A 20,638-nucleotide genomic window follows, 5' to 3' on the forward strand; every position below is an offset into this window, starting at 1 on the left:
AGACAACATCCCGTTGATGGTGGGATTATTTGAAAGATTTGCTTTAGTCACGTCACCAAATGCAGTTGAACCACCCGTGGATCCATGTTTGACCATTCTACCACTCTGAGCTCTGCTTTTTAATCATTTTATTATTATCATCATTCATTGATTCATTCTTTGGAGGGGGGCTATTTCCTAATGCCGCCCTAATAAGCTGATGTTCAAGGGGAAATATAACAGAAACTCTTTCAGTGTTGTTCATTAATAAATTAACAGATAAACTGTTTAGAAGAAACAAACTGAGATTTAAAGGAGAGAGTGAGAAACTTGATCATCCATCCTCATAATACATGTTTATCAGTATCTGCTGTGACCATACTGCAGTAATAACTACAAGTCTACATTTCTGTGACTGTTGATCAATCACAGCAGGAATCTGAGCTCATCTCTGCACACAGAGCAGCTTCAGCTCTGGGATAAACTGCTCGCTTCACGTCCTTCTCAGCTCACAGACACTCATCCTGATATTTTCCTTTAACATTTGATGGTATAATTCATCTGAGTTTACACTTTATCTGCATGAATACAGAAAAACAGACCCAAACACCATAAACCATCAGTTTCACCATGTAGAATATATTGTTGTTTCCTTGCTTTTAATTCAGAGAAAAACTCTGATTTGGATTTTCTCTGTGCTCTTTGCCACAGCCCATCCCAGCAGCAGCTGAAGCAGCTGACTGTCACAACACTGAATAACACTTTAGGAGGAACGTCTTGATGCATTCTCAATCATCCAGGAAAGTAAATCTCCAAAAGTGGATTCTGTTCATCTGGACGTACATAAATGTGTCCCAGCTGGACTTTTGTCAAAGCTGGAAAGACTCCTAAAGAAAGCTCCAGCCGATCCAGGAGAGAAGGACAACCGCTGCCTAAGAGAAAACCTGTAGTTATCCCATTTGTGTCAGGAGTGTCGGAGCAGCTGAGTCGCATTTTTTCTAAACACCGGGTCTCTGTGGCTTTTAAACCCCAAAACACGCTGCGCCAAAAACTGGTCCACCCCAAGGATCGGGTCCCCCGACAAAAACACAGTAACATAGTGTACGCTGTTAAGTGCAGGAGGATTGGCAGGATTTATACATCGGGGAAACCAAACAACCTCTGGCTACAACACAGAAGAGCCACCTCGTCAGGCCAGGACTCTGCAGTCTGTTTACACCTACAGGCCAGTGGACACTCTTTCAATGATGAGGATGTAACATCCTGGACAGGGAGGAACGCTGGTTTGAGGGCGGAGTCAAGGACGCCATTTACGTGAAAAGGGAAAGACCATCTCTGAATCAAGGAGGGGGCCTAAGGGTACATCTGTCACCATCTTACATGCTGTGATTGCAGCCATTCCCCAACTCTCTGTGAATGGTACTCATGGTTATTGATCAGTGGTTGCTGATCAATGGTCATGAGAATTTGCATAATTAAGATTAAGGAACTGACCTCCCAGCCCATTGTTCCTTCAGTGGGCTGGTTTCAGTCATTATGCAAATGTCCTGTTTATAAGATTGAAACCTGCAGTCAGCTGAGACTGAAGGAGTCACCTGGATGATGACGAAACGTTTCTCCCACAAAACGCTGCGTCCAGATGAACAGAATCAACTTTTGGAGACAGTTGAATCAGTATTTCAGCTTTAAGAGGGTATTTTAACACAAACATCAGTCCTTCTACTTCAGTATGTTTGACACTTTGTTTACGCCTAAACTAACTTTACTGTTAACGAGTTTTCATGTTTCTGTAATCCACCAGTGTGCTCATGCTTTAAGTGAAAACATATTTTAATGATCAAATATAATGATGTTTGTTATTTGTGGATTTTAAATGTCCTTGACAGAGACAGATGATAATCATTATCCTGCACTGTGGTCTCAGGTTTGGTCGAGCTAGCACAAAGAATGGCTATGTTGAACTTCCTCCTGGGATCTACACTAAGAAGTGAGTCCAACATTAGCAGGGTCTCTTTCCTTTATCTGGATTCACTTTAGCATTCACAGTCACGTGAAGCTTGTTATTAACTCGATAAGTCAACCCAGGGTTTCAGCTGAGCGCTCACATGAAACACATGGTGTTGGCAGCATCTGATCAATCATATTCATGGAGACGTGTATCAGCAACAGAGCAGCTGAGTTTGCAGAAGGAAGTCAAACTAAACCACAGGAACAATATGAGGAGATTACACACATAATAAAATACTAGCAGTAACACAGCTGCTGCAGACAAATCAGTCGTGTGATCGTGTGTGAGAGGAGAAGGACTGTAAAGCAGTTTGCTATTAAAAGCTCTGTATGAATGTGGGAGCATTTGAAGGACTTTAAAAAGGCCAATATAAAATAAAAGGCAGCAAAATTGCTGAGTGTGAAAGTCACCAGACTTATCAGACCTCTGTGATTAAGACCTGTAAGAACACCTATTTGTATTTGTTGGCATTATATCAAACACACACGTATATTAAGCCTTTGTTTGAACTCTGGTTGAATTTGTTACTTTCAGACTGTGAAACATCACAGAGGCTGCAGCTGCAGATCTTTTATTCACCTGGAAATTTACTTTAAATGTTAGATGGAAAATGTATTGCTCAGTTTAACCAAAGTAAGAACAAGAATCCATAAACCTTCATAAAGACAAACATCTCCCCAGAACATTAAGCTGCTGAAGTGTCACTGAAGGGAAAAAACTATTTGTCCTCCTCCATCCAGCAACACCTGAAACACCTGAGTGGAAGCTCCTCCCTACACTGTGTTTGAAGCAAAGCACAAAGGAGACACCTGCTGGAGCAGCTGGAGTCCTACAGACACTCAGCCTCTTCACTACACAAACACCTCCTACAACATCCACTCTTTCCACTCTGACTGCTGTGTTTGTGGAAACACTCCAACACACACCGCTTCACATACCAACATAGAAATGTGTGTGAAAAAGAGCTGAGCTGATATTAAACATGAGGATTTATTCAAAAATACAGAGTCAGGAACAACATCTAGACACACATTACCTCTCAGCAGCAGAAGAACAGCCTTTAAAGGTTAAAACAAAATCCTTCGACTCGTTGCTACTTAAGGAAACACAGCTGGGTTCAGGTCCAGGAGATTCTGGCCTCTTATTGATCCTAAAAGAAAAACAATAAATGTAACAGCTTCATGAGATAGGAAGGAAAAACTGGAAATATTAAATTAAAGACATGATGAACAATCTCATAAAAATAATGTACTTACTCTTTGTCACATACCAGTCTTTTGTTAAAGTTTACAATAACACCATTGCTTAGTCTTTGCTCTGTACTGCAGTACTTGCACTGGTTTCACTGGACAAGTCTGCATGTGAATCTACAACTGATCTGACATTGTGGCACAATCACACACATACTACGACCACCTTGTTTCATGTGCAGTGGCTTTCTTCTCATTCTGTTACTGAACACTGTATGAAAAGCCTCTCACTGCCAGCATCCTTCCAGCCCCACGACAACAAGACCAACTCACATCTTCACAACACCAAGAATTTTTCCCCTTTTCTTTGGAGAAACTGAGAAGCCAATAGGATTGTAGCTCAAACTTGCCCACAGTCCTGCTTCATCACTGCTCACTCCTACCTGTGTTGGTGCTCAGTGGACAGTCATAGCCTGCTGCTAGCATGAATGCTAAATGTACTGCTGTGGATGATCAGCAGAAAAAGATCTTGTCAGTTTGACTGTTTGCTGTATTTAAAGTGTTTTTCTCAGTTCGTCTGTATTCAAAGTGCATTCGGGGCTTTAGCTGACAGCTCTTTGTGCTAACAAACTAAACTCTCTTAGTTTAAGCCAACATACTTTACCAAACACAAAGCCTGCTGCTGCCTCCATGGGTTAGCTTGTGTGACTGGTGTTTGCACCACTGAAATCTAAATCACACTGTGTCCTCCAAGGTGTTTGGTGGGAGCACTGAGTGAAACATTAGAGCTCTGGTAAAATAACAAACAGGGCTGTGAGAGCAACTGAAGTGATAAAAATACTGCTTAAACTCAACTTGGGATCAACTTGATCCCTATTTTCTTAAGTTGGCTGCAGATTTTATAGCAGAACCAATAACTTACATTTTTAATCTTAGCCTCTCGAAAAGTGAGATCCCTGTAATATGGAAATCTGCCTATGTTCTCCCTTTGCTGAAAGGAGGTGATCCTTCAGATGTTAATAATTACAGGCCCATATCTAAATTGTGTGTTCTAGCAAAAGTTCTAGAAAAGTTCATTAGTGAACAACTGAAAGACTTTTTGGACAAAAATTCAGTTCTTTCCCAACATCAGTCAGGATTCAGAAAACAACACAGCACAATAACTGCTGCTATTAAAGTGGTTAATGACATTGTTGAATCAATGGACTGCAAAAAATACTGTGCTGCTCTTTTTCTTGACTTGTCAAAGGCTTTTGATACAGTTGACCATGCTATTTTATTAAATAGACTAATCAATATTGGTCTATCTCTAAATGCTGTAAGTTGGTTTTCAAATTACTTGTCAGCAAGAAAACAGTGTGTCCATGCTGCTGGGTCTTCTTCCTCTTTTCTCCCAGTGTCCAAAGGAGCTCCGCAGGGCTCCATATTAGGACCATTGCTATTTTCTCTTTACATAAACAACCTTTGTGATAATTTGTCAAATGCAGCATTTCATCTTTATGCAGATGACACAATTATTTATTGTTCATCCCCTTCAGTAGCACAAACCCTGCAGTTTCTTCAGTCTGCCTTTGATGTCGTTCAGTCCCATTTAACTCAAATTAAGTTGGTGTTAAATCCAGAGAAATCCAAGTTCATGTTATTCTCAAATGGCAAAGAGTTGTTAGCTACGTCTCCTAAGATTAAAACAATTCAAAGAACCGAAATTGAAATGGTCACGTCTTACAAGTATCTAGGGATCATTATAGATCAGAATTTGTCATTTAAGTCTCACATTCAAAGGCTTGTGTCGAAGTTAAAACTAAAACTAGGTTACTTTTTTAGAAACCAATCCTGTTTCTCCCTCCAAGTGAGAAAACATTTGATTCGTGCAACCTTTTTACCTTCATTGGATTATGGTGACCTGCTTTTTATGAATGCACCTGCCCACTACCTAAAGAGGTTGGATACTGTATACCATTGTGCTTTACGTTTTATTACTGGCTATGGAAATCGTGTACATCATTGTTCTTTGTATGCTGCTGCTAAATGTCCATCTTTGCATATTCGCAGACTCTCCCATTGGTTGATCTTTATCTATAAATCTCTCCTTGGGCTGGTTCCATCTTATTTATGTGTTTATATGTGTAAAAACCACAACCAATACAGCCTTCGTTCGCACAAAATCATACAATTGATTGTCCCAAAAATCAGAACAGAATTGGGGAAAAAGGCTTTTAAATACGCTGCCCCTGCTTATAATAATAATAAACTGCAGAAGGAACTGAAATTATCAGAATTGGTTACCTTGGGAGAGTTTAAGTCTGTCTTAAAGGAACGAGAGAACAGCTCTTTTACTCAGTGTGATTGTTTTTAATGTACTCTTAATTTGATCTGTTATTGTATATTTTACACATGTTGGTATGGGATATTCAGGGCTCTAGAGTACGACCAAATTTTTCAGTGGTGCGACTAAAAATAAATATTTGGTCGCACCTGTGTGACCAACTGTTGGGGTAACAAAAAATAAATAAATTCTCTGCAACTCTCCATGTGGTCAACAACAGACACACATTATGCCCCTATCGTGGACTAAACCAATCAGAGATAGTCAGGGGCGGGACCTCTCTGATTGGCCGTGGTCCAGTTGAAAGTGCAGGTGGAAGAGAGAGGTGAGTAGCTTGAATAAAGCGATATCAATTCATTAACGGATTCCACACAAAGACGTAAACACAGAGCGGACCCGACGCATCAGAATTAGCTTTGTCTTTCTCAGCTTTCTCACCTGACGGCCCGTAGACGGACACACTGTCGGAGCTCAGCGATTCTGATGCGTCGGGTCCGCTCTGTGTTTACATCTTTTTTGCGCTGATTCTGAGCTGCAGGTTTTGCCTCTCTCCAACCAAAATTTGCCGAGCCAGCAGCAAAAGAAGCAGCAAACTACGCTTCACAGTTGATCAATGTCGTCATGAATTCCCTCTGAGTTTTGCTGTTTTGCTTCCACCACGATAAAAATCACACTTCCTGCACAGCTCTCTCTCTGTGTACTTCAGGAACAGTTTCCCGTCTCAAATCTGTTTTCTGCATTATTCATTTGCTTATTACCCACCAGTCTACCCTTGTTTACAGCGCTGTCTTTTTATTTTTTCACTTAAATGACCTCGGACAAGAAAGCCTAATTTCTGCTGGTCAATACTGAAGAAATTTAAACTTCTTAAAATCATGCAAAATTGCAGAATATTGCAGAATATTTTTAAGGTTATCTGCTATAAAAAGCCAGACCAGGAAAATCTCCTTCATGTTTTTCTGTGTTTTATTCTCAGTTACTTTCACACAAAGGCATCTACTGTGATGTTCACAATTCTGATGAAGTCTCATGTACTGATAAATGATCAGAGTTATAATATTTCTGACTGTCTGAGGCTAAATTGAATCAAATCAGGACTTTGAGAACCGGAATCGAATGGATTATAGAAATCAGTGATGATACCCAGCCCTAGTGAGCAGCCTACGCCCGACAGAAGTGGATGTAGCTGTGGGTAATAAGAGAAGATGAAAAGAACGATTGATAACTTTTTTGTTAAGTTAAGGCCTGAACCGTCTGAAATTCATAGCCAGTGCTCTGACATGGTGCCATCAATCTTTGAATGCTGACAAAGCACAGTGTATCCAGGAAACACATTATATGCTGCAATAAATGCACTGCCCAAGTGTCCCCTCTCCCCACTGCCTTTCAGCAACAGACAGCAGCAAAGAGGTCGTCAGAGGAGGCCGAGATGATGATTAAGTTTAACATTTTCTACAATATTGAATAAGCACTTTAAGCACAAGTTTGTTAGTTAATAATTTAGAAATGAATATTGTCTGTATGGACTTCCCCCCCAAAGAAAGTGCACATGTAAAACTGCGGTGTTAAGCCATGCGGTTGAAAAATTTGAGTGCGCCTAACTTTTGTGCTGGTACGCCTAAATTTTTAAAGTTAGGCGTACCGGTGCGCCCATGTCAAAAAGTTAGTCTAGAGCCCTGATATTGTATTTGTTTTAAATGTTATATACCTATGTGGTATGTGACTTTTGTTGCCATGATGCCAGGTCTCTCTTGGAAATGAGATTTTTAATCTCAATGAGATTTTTTTACCTGAATAAATAAAGGACTAATAAAAATAAAGATAAAAAACACTTTGATGTTCTCTCGTCACCTAACAAAGTCCAAACCCTGTGAACTATTTTAGCTTTAATAACTGTGGATTCAGGTATCCTGAACCCATCTTTGGACATTTGTAATTAAATATTTTAAAACTCCATCAAAGACTCCTGATGTGGCTGTTTGGAGAAGGAAAAGAGGGACAAAGTGGAGCGTCGAGCTGAGGCTTCATTCACTGCAAACCTACAGTTATGTTTCCTTATTTCTGCTGTTTGCATGTTCACAGCTGAAATAAAGCTGCCTCTTTGACTTCATCCTGTTGTGTTTGGGTCCAATCCTGCCTGCCACACAGCGCTACAGGACAAAGTTTAAGATTTTTATCTTTTTAATGAATCTTTGGTCATATTTATCCAGGAAAACACAAACATGTAAAGGAGTCATCACAGTTCTCTGACCTCGTTGGTCCAGGTTCAGCACTGAAGTCTGGAGGGTGATGTATGGACCAGTCACTCCTCACAGACGGACAGCTGGATCCTGCAGACTGTGACCTCTGACCTCTGCAGACACAAACATGTTTTATTCAATGATCAATTCTCTGATAAAGTGATTGAAGCAGCTGTGATCACACAGACTGCAGATAATGCAGCTGTTTGCTGTCAGTAACAGTCCTCTTAGATTAGAGTTCAGCTTTTTACAGGAAAACAAATGTCCCTGAATGCAACAGTGAGACACAGTCTGCCTGTGTGGCTGTGATAGCTGCCGTTAGGAGCGCTCATGTGTTTGCAGTTAGACGAGGAGATGTTACCATCATGGACATGTTAACAAATCCTGCAGCATCACGTGGCACAAACACTTTGTGTTCCTGTCATCTGCAAGCAACAGGAAGTTCATTAATAAAGGCGGGATGGAGACGTGACTGTGATGGTTCTCCTTCATCCAGCTGTTACACACATCTGGGCTCACACGACAAGCCTTTGTCTAATACAGCAGCTGCTCTCTGAACACTTTTTTTTTCTTTTTTTTTTTTTGCCTGTCCCGTTTGGCTCTTTTGCCATCAGAATTGTTGTCTAAAGGCAAAGAAAGATGCCCAACGGATTTACTTTACCAAATTGACCATCCCAGCCTTGCCGTAATGGTCCATTTGATTCACCTTTTATTGTTTATTTTATTTTCACTTGCTGAATACGGGACAGACTTGACTGGGGGAAAGAAGGGGAGAAAGAAAGAGGGAAAGAGAAACAGCTGAGAAGAGGGACGGGGGAGAAGGGCAAAAAACAAAAACCAACAGAATGGGCAGAAAAAAAAAATGCATATATCGATCACCTGGATCACCTGTTGAGAAAGAAAAAAGAGAACAAGCAGAAGAAAACAAGAGTAATATAATAAACAACATCACAATGATATATGGGAATATGACAGTAAATACTAAATATTAAACATTATTGTGCAGCACATAAGATCAACAGAACACAGTGTGCTTTGAGGTAGGAGCCAAAAAGGGTGTAGTTTGTGGGTGTGATCACCCGTGTGTACACCTGTGAGCATGGACGCGCTTGTTTTTAAAAGGTTCCTTCATGTAATGATCTGCTAGAGGGTGTGGGGGGGCCACAGCCCCGTCCTCCAGGGCATGAAGCAGGTATGGAGGAGATCAAAACTCCAGACATCCAGAGGCCCCCAGAACACAAGAGACCAAGGAAGACCAACAGAGGGGCAGCCGCGCCACTGTCCCAGAAAGAGCTGAGGAGAGTCCCAGATGAGGGCTCACCCAGCAGCCGCGGAGCAGAAGCCAGGGGGGGTTGCAGTGACGCGCCCGTGAGCTCCGCCGGCAGCCAGCTGTGCCTGAGTGACCGAGCCCCAGGCCGAGAGGTCGGGGGCACCCCACCTCCGAAGTGGCCCGAGCGAGCCCCGGGCTCCAGGCCCCGATAAGCGGCGCCAAGGAGTGAGCCGGTGTGTACCTGGACGCCCATCCCCAGACACAAAGAACCACCAACACACCGATGTCTGAGGGAGTCCGCCACTGGCAGGGGAAGTGGTGGTGGTGGTGGTGGTGGTGGGGGGGGGGGGGTAGGACTCCAAACCTTGGAGGGCCTGAGATGTCCCCAGAGAGGTGGCGTCTCAGCAGGCCGCAGAGAACGGGGGTGAGAGAAGACTCCAAACCTCCCTCCACCCGCTCATTGTAGTGTTGATGCATGTGTGTTCTAAGGTGCATTTAAAACCCAGGAGGGCATGGAGCTACCTGCCAGAGAGCAGCAGGTAAGCGCATAGTCCCTCCTGCTAGCCCTCAATGTCTACGTGTATTTAAAATCGAGAGGTGGGCAACGACGCCAAGGGTGAGGTGTACACCCTGATGGTAACTTGGACTCCGTGTATCGTGCCCACCCCCAAGATCCTATATCTATGTGTAATGAGGGTGTGAGTAATGTGAATGTCTAAGTTGTGGGATAAAATTGAGGCAGAGGCAGCCGGAAGGGGACAGAGGGGGGGGGGGGGTAGCCTCCTCTGCACCGTGGTGACATACCCCTACTCCAAGGCCCTGCATGTGTGGGTGGTTGTGGTGGAGCGGGAAGAGGGAGGCAGCTGGAGATGGGGTGAAGGTGACCCCTCCCTGGGGCCAGCTCCCCCGCTGACCCCAGTAGGCACCCCCATACTCCGCGACCCGCCAGGGAAAGGGGGCCCAGGCCCATCCAGACCGGGGCCCAGTGCAGCAGCACCGCCCGGCCCCACAGAGTCCGGGACAGTCCACCCAACCCCACCACAGAGAAAACTGCACCCACTCCACCATCCACTCATCTTCCAGACTACATAAGACAGTAAACGCCCAGGCTGAGATCTTCCTCCACCTCTCCTGTATCTCCCCCTCCTGCAGAGAGAGTTCCTGAGGAGAGGAAAGCTCCTGCAAGGTGTGACAATCTCCCCCACCAGTTGAAGAGCCCCCCAGGTGGCTCGACGCACCGGCGGCACCCTGCGCCAGGGCCAGGCCCCCATGCACCCACCCGCCCACCACCCCGGCAACACACCAACCAGGACCCAAGCCCCTGAGGCCCGGCCAGAGCCCCGGCCCAGAGACGGAGCGCCTCCAGACCCTCACGCCCATCCCGGACCCACCCAGGGGCAGCCAGGCTACCAGGTCAGTAACCCACGTCCGTCAGCACAGACCCTCCCCTAGCCCCGCTGCACGCAGCCACGAGGAAACAGTCACCTAAGAGCCAACAGAGCCCCCAATGGGACATGACCGCTACCCCGGGTTGAGCCCCCCAAGGAAGATGCCTCCGGGGAACCCCCCGACGCCCTAAGCCTGTCCCTACCCCCACACCAATCACAGCAGTGAAGGCGGGACCAAACTATGACCCCCTACCCCCACTAGGTGATGGAGCTGATCAAAGGAGCCCAGAGCAATTGATCTGATGTGGTGGCAGAGGCTGTATCAAGACTAATGTAATCTAATAGATAATTTCTATATTGGTTAGAATTAAGATTATTTTTATTTTTCCAGATCATGAGGACAGTTTTCTTGGCTATGCATAGGGCAGTGAAAATCATATGGGCTATATTCTTTTCTGAAGTGACATTATCTAAGCTGCCCAACAAACACACTAAAGGGGAAGTTGGAATGTTACATTTCAGACACTTTGATAAGTGTCTGAACACTTTTCTGAAGAGGAGCTGCACAAACCTTTGTTTGCTTTCTAGAGCAGCGTATCAGAGTCAGACTACCCACTGCTAGCAGCTGTTTCTATCATAGTTTAGGATCCAGATGTGTGAGGTCTAGATTTACACCTCTGATTAAAATAAATAGTTAAAAACAGCCAATTGAGTCCAAATGTGTCTTAAAACCAGATAAACTGACAGTTACTGCTGAGCCTGTGTGTCCTTGGAGACACTGCTCTGCTACAGAGATGCATTTTAGAAACCAGGAAACATCAAAATCATTTAAATCAGAGAGTTCTTGTTACTAACAGCTCACCTCTCTGCAGCAGAGACTTTAAACTCAATGATGAAATCTTTAGACCGGTCACTCTTACAGGACACAGAGCTGGGTGGAGGTCCAGGCTGGTTCCTGTGAATAATGATGGAGCAGTGATGTGAGTGCTGAGCTGTGACATGGAGAAGAGTCATGGACAGTTAGAGATGGTCATCTCACCTCTGAGCTTTGGTCTGGCTCTCATGTTCCCCACACAGAGTGCTTTTAGAGGGAGGGACTCCCTCCTCTCTGTCCTCACACTGATCCATGCTGCTCAATTCACATCAGCTCACACACACTTTCTACCTTCACCTGCAGAGGAAACATTCATGTGCACATCAACTGAGAGCTGCAGAGGTCGTGTCTGATGTGTTGGACTAACATCCATCTGAGACACAGCTTTCATTTCAGTAACAGTGCCCAGGACCAAGCTCACTGCTTACAGAGAGTTCATACTGTAACTGCTAGCTGCTCTTTGGGCTCCGCCTCCAAGACGGTGTTGTAGGTTGAATGGCTTCTTTGTGAGCGCGGCTGCTGAGTTATTGCATTTATGTGCAAGGAATTTAATTTTACCCATGAAATGAAATTATTTGCTCGGATCATGTTTTTGCTAATGCTTGTGTTATGACATAAAAAACAAACAAACTGTAGGACAGGTGAGAAGTGGGAGGAGATTTTCAAATTAATTTGTAGCTGTTTATCTTTGTGTTGTCAGAGTTAAATGTATCTTATATCTCCCTTTTTTCACTGAGCAGTTTCAACTTCATTAAAAATAGAATGATATTTTTTTAAGTCTGCAACTTGTGGATTATCAATAAAGTGCATTTATTTTTTCAACACGAATAGTGTACCACTCTTCAACCTTCTGCATGACTTGACTTTGTTTTCTTTTCAAACATACTTTACTAAGAGCATGAACAGGACATAATGCCAGCATAAAGATGATGGTTGGTGATGGGTCTGCCTCGCACAACCCCTCGCTGGAACAGAGACAATTGAACTACAACAGCAAAAAGCTTTGAACACCAGGCAGAGCTCTTTGAGCTTCTCGTGCATGAGGGAGAGAACTGGACAAAACTCATACTGGACACATACAACCACAGATGTGTTTGTATGTGTGGGGGTCAAGATGTGACCCCATAAACAACTTCCCTAAACCTGCAGTCCAGCTATTGTTGGGATTTAAATATATATTCTTAATTCTTATTTTCTCATTATATTTTTTTTATTTATTTTAATATGAGATGCCTTCAGAAACTGAGCTCAGAGGAGACAAGACTAAGTTAAGGTATAAAACAATAAAAGAAGGTATGACCTCTCTCATGATCCCAAGTTGTGTGTGCATGCCAGAGCACTCTGGAAGGCACACAGAGTCTTTACAGACTACTAAGGATCAAACCTCTATCATCATGCAATCGATTATAAAACTCTAAGCATATATGAGTAAATATTTCTAAGCATAAATGACAATCAACAATATTAACCTTACAATTGGCATCAGGGATTTACTTTTAGGCAATAGGGCAGTTTTACTTGCTGCTCAGCAAAAACATATTTATGTTACAGTTTTTTCAGCTAAGAAGAGCTTAAAGACTCTCAGCTTTTATACTCAAGCCCCTGTAAATAGTTGGACAAAAAAAATCATTTTCTCAGAAGTGTTCATGTTCATGTTCCTTTATTCACAGATTATTTCACAGATAGAGACTGAATAACATTTGTAACCCGGCACTTTGCAAAGACCAATGACTTTAAATACGTATTGTATTATTTTAAAAGTCAGAATATAGTATAAATACTATGCCTAACCAGAAACTTGTGACTTTTATTAAAAAAATATTTTTAAAAAATTGATCGTTTAAATGCATTTATCTTTAAATAGTTTTTGTCATTAACCAAAGTGCAGTGAGTTTATGTTCGAAATGTAAAACCTGTCAAACCCATTTATGGTGTGAACAAAGTGGACATTTTATGACGCAGTATTTTAAAGCAGAGTCAGACATGAGAATCTAGAAACTATCAACTACATGTAGGTAAAAGACTAACTTGTGACTTTTTTTAGCTTGTGCTGTTTCCATGAATACAAAGACAAATCGTTAAAGGAGGAAACAAAGCAAACTTACAGTTTCTTCACACACCAACAACAAGCTTCACTCCACACCTGGACACTAAACACAGACACACAGGTGAGCTGCTTCCTGGAAGGAGGCGGGACTCCACCTGAAGCTCACAGGTGGGAGGGGCTCAGCTCTGTGTGTGCTGATGTGTTAACTTTAAAAATATGCCGTCTGACTGCTCAGACTGAGTCAGAGTAAAGTTCACATGCTGACGTGTGGAGACATGAAACCTTGTTGTAGCTGCAGGTGTGAACACACTGATCCCAGATCAGCTCTGCTGTATTTGTAACATGAACATTTCTGCTGCAAAGCTTCAAATGTTCAGCATGTTTCTCTGTTTCCAGTCTATAGATCCAGTCACACTTTCTACCTTCACCTGTGCAGCAGAGGCGGAGGCAGACATTTGAAACCAACCGTCCAATCAGTGAGCAGCATCAACACCTGAGCTTCCTTCAGACTCTGTTATTGAAGATGTTGTTGGTACAAAGTTCATCTGCTGCTCACATGAATCCTGTGATGAAAGCTTTATTTCACTGAAGGTTTCTTCAAAGCTCATTTCAACCTGTTGAAGTAATGAATGAAAGTGCAGACTGAGAGTGGATCACATGATGTTTAAGGTGTGTCATGTGACATGTTCAGTATTGTCACACATGTCTAGATTGTCCCTGATATCATAGCTGCTCAAACACTGATGATTATATTTGAAGAATTATTACTGATGGCAGCAAAGTTTGAATGGAGCTCTCTGTCTGTGCGGATTTGTCGCCCTCTGGAGGTCAAAGCACAAACTGCATGATGTCACTGTAACCACCACAGTGACAGGAAGTGTTTTTATGACTGAAACACTGAAATGATGCTAACGGCTGTCGTTAGGCTCACTGACAGCAGTGCTGATGTGTTCATGTCAAACACTGGCTCAGGTCAGACTCCTTCATCCTTCTCCAGCGTGAGGCTGCCCTCAGACACACTGAAGCTCTGATCTTTGACCTGCTGACCCTAACCATTTCAGTCTCGTTGCATCTTTAAATGCAAATCCATCCAAACTGTAGCCGAGCAAAAGAAGCTGGAAGCTGTTCTATGAATGATGTTCATCCCAGAGTTTCTGTTTCCAGCTCAGACGTGTTAAACGCTGCTGCTGTGCTACATTTGTTATTTCCTGCTTTCACTACCATCCATGTTACTTTAATGCAGTAAAACAGGAGCTGTAAGTCTGACATTTATTTACTGTCATCACAAACACACACAGCTGGACTAACATCCAGACAAAGGGCTGAAAAGATGAGAACCAGCATTTGATTATTATTATTATATTTCCTGTTTATGTGGATGCACTTTTCTGTCTGTCAGTGCTGAAGCAGGCGTCACTGATGACATGACTCTGAGGGATGTTTCCAGCACCTCGCTGAATCTGAGCCATGAAGGTTTAAGGTATCTGTAAAGGCAAAGCAGGTCTGAGCCTGTGTTAGCAAGCTGTACCTAATAAAGTGGCAGCAAGGACTCAGTCAGTAATGATAAGAGCCAGCAGGGGGCAGCATAGAGAGGTGAGGCGCTGTCAGAGAAGCAGGCTGACATCAGACTGGTCATATTCCATCATCTATACCTGAAATAATCATCAAACACACGCAGAGCAGAAACATGTGGAAACATCTGGAGCTCAGTCTCAGTTTGATCCCTCAGAGGTTTACCTCAGTCCTGCTCCTCTGCTTCCTGTTTACAGCGCACACATCATGCTGTGTACTGAGAGTCATGTGGTCAAAGCGAGGCCCTGGTACTCTGACAGAAAGCTAGCACAGTTATCCTAATGTGTGACATCACTTCTAACCAGAGAGCATTCAGCTTTCACAGCAGCCAACATCCTGTCACACTGAGCATGTGCAAACACAGCAGCCAACATCCTGTCACACTGAGCATGTGCAAACACAGCAGCCAACATCCTGTCACACTGAGCATGTGCAAACACCGCTCTCGGCTTCCATCACTCACAAGCTCCACCCTCCACTTAAAAGCCCAGAACAGGGTACCTAGACCCGGTTTGTAGAGTACGCTTGGGGAGTGTGATTGTGTGTACAGCGTCTCTTTATGTCTGTCTCCACGTTGGTTGAGTGTGGAGTAAGTGCATATGAGAGCATGAGGGGGGGAATGGATGTTTGTGTCTGTGTGTGCCTGTATGTCTGTGTCTATATGTCAGGTTGGGTATCAGACACCACCTCTCTGGGGACACCTCAGGCCCTCCAAGGTTTGGAGGCCTATCTCCACCCACCACCACTTCCCCTGCCAGTGGCGGACTCCCTCAGGTGTCGGTGCGTTGGTGGTTCTTTGTGTCTGGGGGTGGGCGTCCAGGTACACACCGGCTCACTCCTTGGCGGCCGCTTGTCGCTCGGACCACTTCGGAGGTGGGGTGCCCCCGGCCTCTCGGCCTGGGGCTCGGTCACTCAGGCACAGCTGGCTGCCGGCGGAGCTCACGGGCGCGTCACTGCAACTCCCCCTGGCTTCTGCTCCGCGGCTGCTGAATGAGCCCTCATCTGGGACTCTCCTTAGCTCTTACTGGAACAGTGGCGCGGCTGCCCCTCTGTTGGTCTTCCATGGTCTCTTGTGTTCTGGGGGCCTCTGGATGTCTGGAGTTTTGATCTCCTCCATACCTGCTTCATACCCTGGAGGACGGGGCTGTGGCCCCCCCCACACTCCCTAGCAGATCGTTACATGGAGAAACCTTTGGAATACAAGCGCGCTGATCCACACAGGTATGCACACGGGTGTTCACTGCTCGTAGACTTAAATTACACCTTTCTTGGCTGCTACTTCGAAGCACATCTGTCCTGCGTGCTGCACAACAACATTGAATATTTAGTATTTACTGCTGTTTACACTTACCTCGATTAATGCGATGGTGTTGTGTTTAGTATGTTGCTTTGTTTTTTTTTTGTTTTTTTGCTTGTTTTCTATTCTTCTCTCAACAGGTGATCCAGGAGATTTTTTTTTCTCCCCCCCTTTCTCACTGTCCCTCTCCCCTTCTGTTTTTCCTTTCCTTCCTCTTTCTTTCTCCCTTTCCTATCCCTCACTCATGTCTGTCCCGTCTGTAACATCTGAAAATAAAATATAATAAATAATAAAAACAAAGATCGACCAAATGGAACAATACGGCAATGCCACGATGATCCATTTGGCAAAGTAAATCCATTGGGTATCCTTGTTGGTCTTCAGACAACAATTCTGATGGCTAAAGAACCAAATGGGACAGGCAACAAAAAAAAAAAAAAAAAAAAGCCCAGAACAAAGCTTGTGACCAACACAGCACAGACAGAGGTGATGTTCACGCTGTGTTTCTGGGTGGGAAACTCACCTGTGGGTGTGGCTGTTCCTCCCCTACAATCTCTGATGTCACAGCTGCTAAATTAGACTGAAGCCAGACTCAAACAGAAAACATCCTCAAAGACTTAGAGAGAGAGAGCTGCTCCATCTCTGGACCCAAAATATATGTTCCACCACCATGCTGCAATGCATCTTGGGATAGGGTGGGCCCACCTGTGCTTCAAATCCAGGGAGAAGGTGGACACGTCTGTGGGAGGCTAGGATTCTGGACGCCCTTTGCGGCCACGCTGTGATGTCATGGACCTCCAGAGGAAGCAGAGGCTGAATTTAAACACACCTGCTGACTTCATGTGTTCTGCTCTGACAGCTGCCATGTGTCACAGCGTGGATAATAAAGCCATCAAACTTCACTCAGCTCCAATAACACCATCAGTGTTTGATGTCCAGAGGATTCATCAGCTTTAACCATGATAGAAGCAGGAAGTTAAGATGAAGATGATAAACCACACTGAGCGACACACTGCGAGCAGGTTTGCAGCGATCTGAGCAAGAGCGAATGAAAAAACTGAGCGAGAGGGGCTGTTATTAAATGAATGAAGTCCTCACCTCCCAGCTTCAGTCAGACTGGTTCACCTGTCCCCACACCAGTCACACCACTGGCTGAGAACATGGAGCAGCACTTGCACTTGAGCACATGGATAATGTGACTTGGAGCTCTTTTGGTTCAGAGACAGCAAGCAGTTAGGCAAAGAGAGAAGAACTCAGCCTGTGGGGTTCACTGAAAGATGTCATATAAATCCTCAGCACCATCCACAAGCATTTGCATTATTTGCAAAGAACATGGAGAACATCGGTGTATGAAGGCAGCAGTACTCGTCTATATTGGAAAACAACATTTACAGCTACATTTACCAGAGGATCACAGACCCGCGCAGTAAACACAAGAGAGATAAACATGTTTGTGAACACAGATTTATGACTTAATGCCAAACTATTCTGATCTCATTTTAAAATGAAACATGTCCATGTAATGACTGCATTAACCTGATGGGCCTGAGGTCAAGTTTAGGATATAATGTTCATTTCTCCAAAAGATATTTCAGATTGGTCGTACCTGATAAGTAGAAAAAGTAAAAATTATCTTTGAATGGTGTTTTTGTGTTTATTTATTTCTAAATGCTTGAACTGGCCAAAATGAAAAGGATTAGCAATGAGTACATGGCAGGCACAGCTCAGGTTTGAAAGTCTGAGAGGCTGAGACAGATTGTGCAAAGAGGGTTAGTGGATATATTGGAAAGAGGAGGATGAAGATGGAGCTACCATCATCACCATGTCACCATATGAGCGCAGTGGGTCTCAGGAGGTTCATAAAAACAATTGTGGGATGACTCACTGTCTTACTTTTCTGGAGGTCATTTAATACTTTAAGTTCAACATTTTCCAACCTGACATCGTATCGACATCAGAAATGAGTCATTCTGTTATGCTGCTGTATCATCGATTGATATAAATTTATGTTTCTGTAGCTAATCCAAAAAAATCATTGTTGTCTTCATACATTGACAATAATTCTTTACTCCTAAAGCTTCAAACGAGCAGGTTCATATCTCAGTATTTCACCAACAACTGAGGACACTAGAGTGTCATTCCTCAGTGCAACACAATGCAGTTCATACAGTTTAACAGCATTTGACACATTTCTCTATATAAAAATGTTTCAGGCTAAAAAGTCCATAAATGTTGACACTAGATCATATTTTCTACTCTTATGTGCACTGGAGTGGGTTGGTGATCAGTCTGTGAGGTGTTATCTAATGATCTACCAACCAAGTTAATAATCCTGTCATAAGATTTGGTTCCATCAATGACAGAAATGGATGAACCAGTGTTGATGTTTGGTTTCAGACTGATGGCACAATGATTGTGAGCATGGATGCCTACTTTGGTCTTGGAAGAAAAAGAAGAAGTATTATTGAACGCTTTCATGGAAACATCATGTTTGTAAGAGACAAAGATGTAGAGGAATATCTGCTGTCTCATCCTGATAGCTCCAAACCAGCTGAGCTGAGGAAAATGTGTTCTCCTAAATAAGTCATAGTTTTAAATGGATTGGTTATGTAAGAAACAACATTTGAAGTATTTGTGATGGAAACAGATGTTTTTGAATGTGCAGATGTTGAGTGCCCCCCCCCCCCCAACACACACACACACCCCTATTTTTTATTTTATTTTAAAGATAATTTCTGTCATGTTAAAGTTATTATGGCTGATTGAGGACTACTATTTCCTTTTGTAATTAGGATTGTAGCAACTTTAAAGCTGGAAATTTACTTCAGTCACAAAACCAGCCAAAAACACAGGATGTAACTGGTGTAACTGGTGTAACTGGTGTATTTGGAGCCTCCTGTCGTCATGAAATTCCCTTTATGTTTTTGAACATGATTCATGGAGAACGCTGAGTTGTTAATCAATGCTTACGTCATTAACCTACAGTCAACAATGTCACCAAATGTTTCCCAAAAATATTATTTCTCTTATTGACTCGAAACCATTGAGATGATCTTTTTATTTAAACAGGCGAGCAGATCCAACGTATGTCATCAGTGAGCTGGTGAAAAGATACCAGGACAAGAACATCAAGCTGAATTTCATATACGACACCGTGTGTGTGCCGTCCTCACATATACATGTGAGTATTTTCTTTTACTATATGACACAAGAACAACATTTCCTGTTTATAAAACACTGTTTGGTGTTTATCAGACAAGTGGAGGAGGAACACCTCGAGGTATTTCCCTGGCTGTCCATGTTTATGGACATAAACTGCAGTGCCAGCTATGATTTATTGGTCAATGTACACAAACTGACACACATGTCATCCTAAGCACATGCACACACTATTCAGTCCATACTTTGATAAACTCTTGTACAGTAAACAGTAAATATGTGTTAATCAGAAATCTTTTAGAGCACACGACGGCTTCCTGGGTTTGGGCTGAACGATGGAGAAGGCATGGAGAGGTTCTGCTCCTTCCTCAGAAGATCTGCAGGAGTCACAAAGAGATGACTCCATCAGATCGACTGGAAATTCTGACTGATGCATTATTGCATTATGGGAGGAGGAAGTCATCGGATCTAGGTACACATGTTTCTGTATTAGTAGTTAAAATGACTCATTTACATTCAAACTGAGAGAGCTGACAGTTCCTACTGATAGAAGTGCAGCTCCTTCAGAGATGGGACAAAGAGGAGAAGGTCACAAGTCTGCTGAGGAGGAGATTTCTGCCATCCTGAAAGAGTCCCCGAGAAACCCGACTTTAATGGAACGTATGCTTGTAGTCGCAAGTGAATCTTTTCTCTTCCATGTTTGTCCAAGTGACTATTTCAGAACAAGACATCCAACAGTGGATGGAAAGAGAGACAGAAGCTGACAAACATGCACTTTTGAAAACGAGACCCAAAGGTTTGTTGATTTTGCCTAATTTGTTTCTTATTGGGTACTCAGGAAGCTGACAGTGGCTACTTCCTGTCTTTAGATTCTGTTCCCAGATGGAAGAGGAAGTATGTCATGAAACTGGTCGGGCATTGCACAGCTACAAGCATTTCACCTCATGTCATACTGTGTATGGTTTTGTGTGTAATAAATACAATTTGAACTTGAATTTGAAACTGGTTCAATTCAACCAGCTCAGGTAGGATTGAATTAAACTATATTTAGTGTTTTGTTGATATTCCAATCGTAAGAGTTCAAATGTTAGCAAACATAAAGGTTAACAGTTGTGCTTAGTTATGTCGACCATATGATGGGAAAACCTTGCTGTCAGTTTTACATGTGCGTTTTTAAATGTAGATCCCTGAATCACGAGTTACCCACTGCAGACCAAACACAGGAAGTTAACGTGTTAATGTTACCATTTCCAATTACGGTGCCATTCATCTAATCTGGAAATGTTTG

The 20,638-nt window shown here is 43.3% G+C and overlaps 2 protein-coding genes across 2 annotated transcripts in view; both read right to left on the bottom strand.

The window, feature by feature from the left end:
• LOC147336683 (NACHT, LRR and PYD domains-containing protein 12-like) overlaps nt 1-20,638 on the bottom strand; it is a 206,880-nt gene that overhangs the window by 120,932 nt on the left and 65,310 nt on the right. The gene's annotated exons all lie outside the window — the stretch shown is intronic.
• Nucleotides 3,020-13,412, bottom strand: LOC147336690 (uncharacterized). Its single transcript, XM_086285615.1, has 5 exons — nt 13,381-13,412; nt 11,441-11,572; nt 11,264-11,356; nt 7,755-7,856; nt 3,020-3,137 (listed from the first exon to the last, which is right to left on the bottom strand). Exons 2-5 carry the CDS (start codon nt 11,527-11,529, stop codon nt 3,020-3,022), a joined length of 402 nt encoding a protein of 133 aa, XP_086141741.1. The 5' UTR covers nt 11,530-11,572; nt 13,381-13,412.

The sequence above is a fragment of the Aulonocara sp. 'chitande type north' Nkhata Bay genome, linkage group LG3, assembly GCF_057382095.1.
Source record: "Aulonocara sp. 'chitande type north' Nkhata Bay isolate Kocher_YH1m ecotype deep benthic linkage group LG3, A_spYH_male_GT1.1, whole genome shotgun sequence".
Lineage (NCBI taxonomy): Eukaryota > Metazoa > Chordata > Actinopteri > Cichliformes > Cichlidae > Aulonocara > Aulonocara sp. 'chitande type north' Nkhata Bay.